The 10,283-nt window shown below is 40.9% G+C and overlaps 1 protein-coding gene across 1 annotated transcript in view; it reads right to left on the bottom strand.

The window, feature by feature from the left end:
* Positions 1 to 5,782: 5,782 nt before the first annotated feature.
* Positions 5,783 to 10,283, bottom strand: part of MLYCD (malonyl-CoA decarboxylase) — a gene marked incomplete at its 5' end in the record, with an annotated part of 21,313 nt that continues 16,812 nt past the window's right edge. The window contains one exon of the mRNA XM_009080868.1: positions 5,783 to 6,316. Within this exon, the coding sequence (XP_009079116.1) occupies positions 5,783 to 6,316 (534 nt within the window). The remainder of the gene's footprint in view (positions 6,317 to 10,283) is intronic.

Raw genomic sequence — 10,283 nt, 5'->3', positions numbered from 1 at the left:
GAATCTGTATTTGCACATGTTCACTACAGTCTTGGCAGCACATAGATCTTGAGTTTGCACTTGTCACTGTGACAAAACAATCAATGCAACCCAAATCCCACTTTTTAAGAAAACAAATCTCCCATTGACTTCAACAATGGCAACACTTGAACAGAATCAGCAGATTCCAGTGTTCAGTAAACCAGATTAAGGGGGAATTTCTGAGCTTCACTCTGAGCAGCCTGCACAGACAGCAAGCCTCTGGAGCTGATACCAGCCTTCCACACTTGTTGGTAACAAGGCAAAAGTTGGCTGAAATGCCAGAAGCTGTTCTGCCAGCCCTGCACCGCTGAGGGAATTAACAGAACCTCAGGAAACTGGCCCAAGCTCTTCCCAGGAGTAGTAGCTAATGAGTAGGCTGGTACTGAATCCAGTGAAGCCAATGAAGCATGACAACTTCAGCAGGGTTTGATGTGTGTTTTGTGAACTGCCCTGTTCTGCAGGGCTTGTCAGGTGGGGAAGGGCTCCCAGGCACTGCCATAACACACCTCAGGTGCAAACAGGGACTGGGAGACACAATCCCAAATTAAGCTGTCCTCAGGCTTTCAGCTGCAATCTGAGTCTGAGGTTTAATAACTTATCCAGCATGTCAGATCACATATTGCTGTATCTCAGCATTCTCTAGGTACTTATCAGTCCTGGTACAGATTTACTTTAAGAGGAATGAGTATGCATTCAGATATTAGTTATAATATGGCAAGCGATTTTTTTTTCTAAAAAGTTCTGGATATCCTCAATAAAAAACAAAACTTAAATTTAACTACAAAGTACCTTGATCCTAACCCAATCATGCTATGCTTAATTCCCTAACTATAAGCATCAAGCTTGGAAGTGACACATCAAGGCAACTGAGCTTTCCCTATAACCTGTGTATCATGTAGTTGATGCCTCAATGGAAGATTTATGGCAGTTGCATGTGGAAAAATACCAGTCATAAGACAGTAAGTTGAATAAGTGCAGGGAAACATCTGCCCAGGCTCATGGTATGGTACTTCCCTTTAGGTCCATTTATGAGTCTTTTTTGTTGAAGACAGGTACTCAAACATTTAGACAACATTCCAGTGGTTAACACCTTTGCTTGAGAAATGTTTGGGTTCAGATTTCTCAAAAAAATTCAAGTGCTGTTGGAAGCAGAAAAACCCAGACAATAAATGTGATGACTTATTCCTAATTTTCTAAAGAAAACAATGCTAAAAATTTGCAAACTGTTCCTGGCATGATGACCATAACCTGGATCTCTGCCTTCCTAGGGGAGGGTCCGTATCAAGAGGCTGAAGAATCAGGCTACCTTTACCTTCCTCCCTCTGGTTTAATAGACCATTGTTCCCATATACCCAAGGAGGAAATCCCCCAGGAGATATGTTTTGTAGGTTATGGCAGTCAATAACTAAAATAAACTACAGTGACATACATGGGAAGTTCATCTGCTTCACAAAACACTTACTCCTTTCTATTAACAGGACTTTGTGATGGCTCAGCATCTGCAAATAAACTGAGTATCTCCCAGCCAAGCAATATTTTGCCTCTCATTATTCATCCAGGGCACATGTTAGAGCACAGATCCTATTCCACTCCACACAGCTTGCACGGAGAGGCTCTACTCCAGTGACAAGAAAAATGGCCTAAATTGATCATAAACAACCATAAGTGACAAAGTAACATAATTTCTATTGATTTGCTTTCAAAGGGAGGATGCAGCTGTGAAACTGAGATGCTTTTATATGCTGCACCTACCAGCACAGCAGCTCCCACTGCTTCCTGAGGAGTGAGCCACTGAGGGCAGCCTCCCCTTTTCCTCTCTCAACACACAATAACAGAAGGTGTTTTTCTTTAACACTGTGTGCATGATCCTCAGAGATGGCACTGTAAATGTTGCACTCTGAAAGGGACAAAAAGGAACTGGACTTCTCTCCTCTTTCTGAGCTCTGAAGACTCACTTTGACAGAGCAAGATCCTCTCCAGAGACAGTTATTGTCCTAGCAAGTAGTACAGATGGTGAATATTTATTTTCCTCTTCAGCATCTTTCATACTAAAATCACTCTTTAGTAGCCACTTGGAAAATCCAAGCACTGATAAAAAGTTAAGAATCAAGGGCCAATGAAAGAAAACTAATAGCACTTGACAGCTGATGGCTTTTATGAGCAGCCTGTCCTGCCTTCATCTTCAAATGGCCCTTCTGCACTGAAATTCGTACTGTGATTCTGATACAGAACTCACTGTAGGAAATTTTGGCTTCACATTGTTTAACTTATCAATAGAACAGATGAAGTGACCTCAGAAAGCAAAACCCAACCAATAACCAAAACCATAACAACTGTTGAAAAGGAAATAACTCTGCAGGTGCTAGAGTTGTGATGGACACCAGATGTCATGTAACAAATGGACTCATCCAGAATAGCCCCAGGAAGATGCTGCTACAGCTTTGGCTTAATCTTCTCAGCCCCACATCCCAAACCCCTTAGAACAGCTCCTGGGAACAGCAGCAAATAAAACTGATTGCTAATGCAGGAGTGACTGGTCAATCCAACATGTAGAGAAATGTGACATGGGCATGAGGTGAGGTAGCAGGGACCTGCTCATGACCTGCCACTGAACCACGTGTCAGCAGCCAAGAGTCAGTCCTGGAGCCACAGAGGGTACAGGTTTGAATTTGACAGCAAGACCTCTGGCTGGTTTGCCATACCCAAATATCAGTAACTATTTTCCTCATTTTCAGATTTGTAGGAAGGAAAAAAAGAGTTATTCCTGCTCCCCTTAAGCTGAGGGCAAATCTGCACTGCTGTCCTGGTGGTGTTAGGTCTCAGCACACAGAGGTCTGGGGAAATAACTGACGTGTTAACGAAGCATTAGCAGCTTTGCTTTTTCTTCTTTATAAGCTGCTATCACTCCATGTCACTGAACCAATCCTCATACAATTGTCTGGGGCTCCAAGTGGAAAAACCTCATTATCCTTCAAGTCCAGCTGTTAAGAATATGGGATTATGTAGCATTTCCATTTGCAATACAGCAGAAGTGTTAGCTCTTTCTGAACTATGGCCAGGAGGATGCACATTTAATTGCCCTCAGAGCTGCTCCTGCTCTAAAATATAACCATCTTTCAAACCCACTGCATTTGCAGAACCCTTGCACTGGAAGTAAGTGACCTGATTTCCTCAAACTTGAAGAGCTTAACATAACAAAGAGAGAAGGTTCTCTTTCTCTATTCTGCCCAGCTAAGAATAGCTTGTATATGTTTATATAAACAGCTAAATTTCACCTTGAAACCTGAATTCTAAGGCAGTGCAGAAAGATTAGAAAACCAAACAGGAGAATGAAGTTTCTGACCACTGTTAAAACTGGGACTGGCCTGTAGTAATTGTGTGGTGAAAAGATCAGTAGCAATGCAGTGTTGATCCCAAAACTCCATCCAAAAACCTGACTAGCAAAATGCATGTGCTACAGAGAAAGGAAAAGTGATGTGTGAGCAGTTTGTTGGTCTGATATATTGACACAGGTCTGCTATTCTCAACTGTAAATGGCTACTTTTTAGTATGCTTTTCATATAAGGTGCTAAATAGACACACTGTGTATTCCCTAACATTCACATTCCAGGTCTAAAACTTGCACACCAACTTCAGAAGGAACTTTAACAAAATTCTAACAATGCCTTAAAAATATGGGCTTTGCAGTAAAATGACAACCAAGTTCTTAATGCAATAATAAAAAATAATGCCAGGAGACGACATGTCTTAATTAAGCCAAACAATTATATATACATTTGGCTCCAACCCTCCAGCTGCCCTGCCTGTCTCTTTTCCAGCCTGAACTCTCCTCTGGACCTGCAATTATTCAATCAATACCTGTGATCAACTTCTAGCATTTCCTGAGGGTGAAGCATGAACTTTAAATTTAAAACCTGCCATATGAAGCACTATATACAGACCCTACATACATATGGTTGTGCAGAAAACTTACTGTAACTACTGATCCAAGAGCAAAAACTGACAGTCACTCAAATTATTTCCTCAGGTTGTCAGGGTGAAGTTGCCTGTTCGAAGTCTCTCATAAAATTTCCAGTGGTTTTGAGCATTCAATCCTTAGTTCCCCAGATGAACATAGGAAGTGTAACCAAATAATCTTCATATTTCTTTGCACTTCTACAATGCACAGTCAGCAAGATATCCAGAGAAGGTGCAAAAAACCAAAACGAAAACCAAAACCAACTTGTATTTGGGTTTATACCACATTGCTCCTGGTATATGCACCAGAACCTCCACACACAATTCAAATGGAACTCAATTCTTCCTTAGTGGTTTTGGCAACTGAAAAATTGCTGGACACATCTGGTTTGCAAGGGGATGATAGTGGGTTTTTTTAATCCTATCCTATAAAAATCAATAAACTCATTTGTTGTATGAGAAAACTGTTGGGTTTCTTGGAACTATCCCTAAAAACATAATGAAGGCAACATGGCATGGAGAGCTGTCACTGCTAATGTGGCACCACTGCCACTGGTGGCAGCTGCTGCCTCTGCTCTCACGGGAGTAACAAGCAGTGAATGTTCTCCTGTCCTTTAACAACTGCTGCTACAAAACCTACCAGGAACAGAAACGCCAGGAACAGGTTACCAGCTTGCAGATGGAATTTGTTTCTAATAATGAATATGAAAATAGTGTATCCAATTAAATAACTTCATTCTAGGGGAAAACTGGACACTTACAGCTTTCTTCACTTCTGTTTTCACCCATGAGCAGACACACTATCACTTCTGTATTACACTCTGTGTAATTCTTTGCTTGAAAACAGGTCTGGAATTTGACCAGACACAGAATAAATGAGAAATTACAAAACAGCATGAAATTCTGTTTAGATGGGCCTTCTGCTGTGGTGAAACTGTTATCAAGGAGATGCTGAAACACACAAGACATAATTTATTGAGAAAGTTTATTGTAATGGTTTACAGGTCACAATTACCACTTTATTAAAAAAGCTCTTTATCAACTTACACATTACCAGAGCCAAAGTATAATATACATATTTAGAAACTTCTCATCTGATCCCTAAGTCTCAATATCTCTTGTTCTCCTCTCCAATTTGGACACTTCCTTAATGCTCATTACAATTTAGCAGCCACAAAATACAAACATAATATGACACACCTACTGCACCGAGAGATCCTAGTTTTTCAACACGTATGCAAGGCTTCTCCATGCTCCAGCAAAGCAAGGATTCAGTGACATTTTTAGCTTGAAAAAGGAAAATATGAAGAGGTTTCACATGAGATTTTTTTGATGAAAAAGACAGATATTATAGAAATACAACTGTAGACTATAGTTTTGATAATCTATTTGACCAAAAATTTACCTTCATTCAGTCCTTTCCAGGCACTTTGGTACTGGACAATCTATAGCAGTATTATAAAGTGCAATCTATTCAGAAACAGTTTAAACAGGTTTATTATATCAGGATAATGCTTGGCTCAAGTATTTTCCATTCAAGTTTCCACTGAGTTGTAACTGATTAAGAGAATTTTACTCAGCCTTTATTACATATCTGCATATACCAGATGTCTAGAACTTGCAGAGCCATTCAGGTTTTGCATCTCTGGCCATGTAAGCAAGACAACTGACAATCCAGATAACTCTGCACTGTGCTGAGTCAATTTGTTTTACAAGGGACATTCTCCTTTAAATACAGACACTGCAAATTATTACAGCTCCTTAGAGGTGAGGAACACTCGTTCTTAGTTTTCATAATACTGAATCAAAGCTTGCTGTTTTGCTGGAACTGAGACACCAAGGAAAGCACCTGCTCTGAGGCTTTAATGTGCTTAGTGCCCAGGTAAGCTGCACTGTTGCTGGCTGTATCCTCCAGGAAATAGCGATAGTTCACCATCAAGCCACAAGAAGCTCCAATGCCCCGAGGGCTTGTGTCTGCCATCCAGTTTATCCTCCACATCACAGAGCCATTCTGAAGATGGAAATTTGCCACTGGATTAAGAGCATAGCCACGGTGCTTCTCCCCATACAAGTACCAGGCACAAAGTCTCATCAGTGGTGACTGCAGCACCTGAATTAATTTTTCTGATCTCACCCACTCATTGTTGTTGAGGAGTTTCTTTAGCGTTTCCGTGGTAGAGTCTCCTGTGATCTCAGAGATTTCTTGCCATTCAGATTCTGTAAAAAGTTCATTTCTTCCCTGTTCTTTTGTTTGGGAGGAGAGGAGACCCACAAGCCATTTTGTGAATCCTGGGATAGGTGAAAGAGTAGAAAAAGCTTTTATCTGAGGAAGTTCATTCTGCAGGCAAAAGGAGAAAGAAAAAAATGCATGAGTGTTGTCATGATTGACACAGGGAAGTCTGAGTGAAAGAACAGCTGATAGTCTCTACTTGATGTCAAGTGAAGACAACAGATTCTGAGAAGCAACTGATACTCACAGACACATGAAAAGGTAAAAAATCAGCCTGTCAGTAACAGGTTAGTGACAGAAAACACTCAGAGCATGAAGAAAGTTTTACCACTGCCTGAATTACAGTCCTCACACACAATCTATATAAAAGTACTTATGCAATACTTACCAACACTGAGTTCTGATATACCATTTTATAGGCAGAAATAAACAAACAGAATCACATACAATAAAGAAGTTACTCTGAGAAATAATTCTTTTTTAAAAGAAATAAGCATACAAGCTTTCAACACCTTTTAAATCCCATTTATTTTTTATATCTAACTATCTTTTTTTTCAATCAAGGGCAGTTCATCATTTCAGCCTATTGTAAAATCAGGAGAGGTTTGATTTCTAGATTTTAATGGAAAGAAGTATTTCCTGAGGCTCTGAAAAAGTTCTTTACACGGGCCAGATGCTTTTCATGCTATTCTCAACCTATAAACTATACTGGTAAAGTAAGAAGAGCAGAAACACATACTTGCAGAAAAAAGAAGGTATTCACACAGTTTAATGCTTAACAAAATAAAAGTTCTTCTCTGCTCCTATTAATTTATGATTCAAACCTGTTAACTATGTAATCATATAAAGCAAAACTTACATAAGGAACACTATGTGTAACCTGAAGAGCAGACTCAGTCACTTGGAATTAACCAAAATTCTATCAGTCAATGCTGAAGGAGTGAGGGGCAAAGGAACAGAGGGAAGAGGGAGCTGAACTGAAACCACCACAGTGCTGGTTTAATTACTGCTCAAACAGGAGGAAGGTGGTAAGAACCAAAACATTCATCAACATTACAAAAGCATCTTAATGTCAACAGAAAATTGTCTTTAAATGACTACAAATTGCACTTTTCCTACTTTGAGGATTACAGAGATAACCATTAAAAAGCCATCAGAGCTCAGATGCTCCTTCCAGGAGCACATTTAATGGCACTGAGCTGACAGGTTGCCTGAGCTGCACCTGCCTGTGGTGTCCTCAGGCACTGCTGAGCTCCACACACCTGCCATCTGCAGTCTGCTCCATGAGGATGGGGAAGCCAGGGAATGCCAGCCTGGCACAGCTCTGTTACTGGCTGGAGCCAAGCACCATTTCTAGCAACTCTGATAGCTGGTTATTTACAGCACCTTCTCCCTCCCCACACAGCTCACAGCTCTTCTGGCTTCCAGCACAGTCGTACACCAGTAGCTCTGAGCTACCACCTCTTCAGTTTGGTGACTCATCACTGGACAAACAGGAGAACTTCACTGGCTCCCCTGAACTGAAGTTCTTTGACTATTACAGAACCACAGAATCATCAAGGTTGGAGGAGACCTCTAAGATGATCAAGTTCAACCCTTAACCTGTCACTACTCTAACTCCTAAACCCTAAACCATATCCTCCAGATGCCTCTTAAAACACTTCCAGGGATGGTGACTCCACCACCTCCCTGGGCAATATTCCAGTGCCTCAACACCCTAACAGGGAAAACATTTTTCCTAATATCTCATCTTCATCTTTCCCATCTCAGCTTATGGCCATTATATAGATATGTAAGCCAAAGAATTCTTCTTTTGGGACCAGGCAGGAACAAGGAAAGCAGATCAAGTTACAAAAACCCAGCATATTTCATCTCCTTCAAGAACCAAAAAAAAGAAAATTATTTCCTAAAACCACTAATTTCTGTCTCTTATTGACAAGTATTTTTGTGATCAGAGCACACAGGTGATCCTGCCTAGGTCACATGCACAACTGCTACAGCTGCCATGCTCAGACAGTGCAATATTAGTAAAAGCAATAGAAACTAGTAAAGTAGAATCCTTTTTTCAAGTTACCACTAAATAACATGATGATGTTTTACTTTTAAGGGCAATTCTGAAGCACAAGTCTTTAACACAGTCTGTGAAATACAACTATTGGGTTTTCTTGCATGTGCATTTCATAAAAGAAGAAAAGCTCTTTGTAAACCTATGGAAAGGGATGTCTGTGGAAGGCAATTTCTGCTGATCTCTTTGTACAATTTAGGGAACACAGCATTTATGAAACAAAATAGTTTATTAGGCTTGTGCTCTTACTGTGGACCATGGCTACAAGAGGCACAGATCCAGAAATATGTTTTAATTAAAAGAATGTTTCTTGGAGTAGACAGTTCAGACTCTTTAGAAAAGCTTTCCCTCTGCTTTTGAAGAAGAGAAATGACACAGCAAGCCAAAAAGAAAGGCAGAAAAGGGGAAAAATGAGAACAGAACAAAGCAACTCCACAGAATTCAAACATCTTTCCCTTCCCAACCCAATGCTAAATACTTCCCCATGGATATAAAGACTATTTACCCAAAAATCAATTAAAAATAACAGTGAAATTTGAATGCAGAATCAATCATTCAATCTTCCTTTGGTCACCTTTCATCCACCTCCTCATTGTGTTTCTCAATCAAGAATCAGATCTAATCATGTCTGGAATCCATTTTTGTTTAAAGCAGCAGGATCTTAACCACTACAGCAGAGGAAAGTTGGGCTCAGGTTCCCCCTTGGCAGCTACACCTTCCTTGACTCTACACTGCTACCACCAAACCACAGATCTCTGGAGGAGGAGGGAGAAAAATGGTACAAAAGGGAATTTTTAAAGGCCACTAGAAAAGCAGTTCAAGATATATGTTCCTGGAGAAAAAGCTGATGGCTTTCAGTTTTGTTGAGTCAGTAACAAGCAGCATCACCTCCACCTTCACTCCTCCATCAGAGCACTGACTCTGCTGTGACTGGACATAGCTGAGCTGCTGAGGCAGTTTGCTGTCACGTAATGTGACCTTCTGCATGTCAGATGGATGAATCTCTGCCCAGAAGGGAGGCCACAACTCCCTTCTGAAGAGTCAATGATCCAGGACCCTCCTGCCTGTCCTCATGATAATGATGGATGAGAACTCAGCAACTGCCTCGGATGTGACAGACCTGCAAATGAACCTCAAGGCACAGAAACACAAAACCACCAGCTATAATGAGAAGTTCCCTTTTCATGTCACATCCTAAAATAGGAGTAAGCTCCCCTCAAAGAGACTGCAATTCAAAATAAGGGTTCATTCCTCTGGGTCTTCAGAGGACTTCTTCCCTTCTGTATGACACACAGAGCACAACAGAGAGGAATAAATGGGTAAAAGTTTTCAGATTAATGGCCTATCATGAGAAATCCTGGATGTGCTGCTGGAGGGAGTGCAGATGTTACTGTTGTGCAGTGGGGATGAAGAAGAAGAGGGTTGTTAGAGGCTATTTTCCTCTAGGCAAGGATTCAAGGAATACAGAAGGTGTTTCTGACCCAAAGATGGGATTACGCTCCCTAAAGGTTTTCCTTTTTTTCCTAACTGTATTACTTATCCTATAAAAGACAATGTCTTTGAGGACACACAGCTTAGGTCTCTTTCATGATTTCCTCAAAGATATTTAGGGTTAAAACCTGAGAGGGGAAAAAGGAAGGTAATGTTGAAATTCAAGAAGCAGAAATTCTTCTTTCAGGTAAAAAAACCTGCTTGGACCATGAGCAATGGTTGCTTAGCAAAAAGCCAAGCCAGGAAGTCTTCTGCACCATCTCTGCTAGGAAATGCTATTTTGCTACTGAGCTGAGCTAACTAACAGAGTTTTTCACACGGGAGCTGATCTGGCTGGACAGTCACATGCAGAGAGTTGTGGTCAGCAGCTCATTGTCCATGTGGAAGTCAGTGACAAATGGTGTCTCTTAGGGGTCAGTGCTGGGGCTGATACTGTTGAACATCTTTGTCAGTGACACGGACAGTGGAATTGAGTGCACCCTCAGCACATATCACTGATGACACCAAGCTGTGTGGGGC

The sequence above is a fragment of the Acanthisitta chloris genome, unplaced genomic scaffold (genome assembly GCF_000695815.1).
Source record: "Acanthisitta chloris isolate BGI_N310 unplaced genomic scaffold, ASM69581v1 scaffold12130, whole genome shotgun sequence".
NCBI lineage: Eukaryota > Metazoa > Chordata > Aves > Passeriformes > Acanthisittidae > Acanthisitta > Acanthisitta chloris.
The sequence above is the reverse complement of the archived record's forward strand: the minus strand, read 5'-3'. Positions and strand labels throughout refer to the sequence as shown.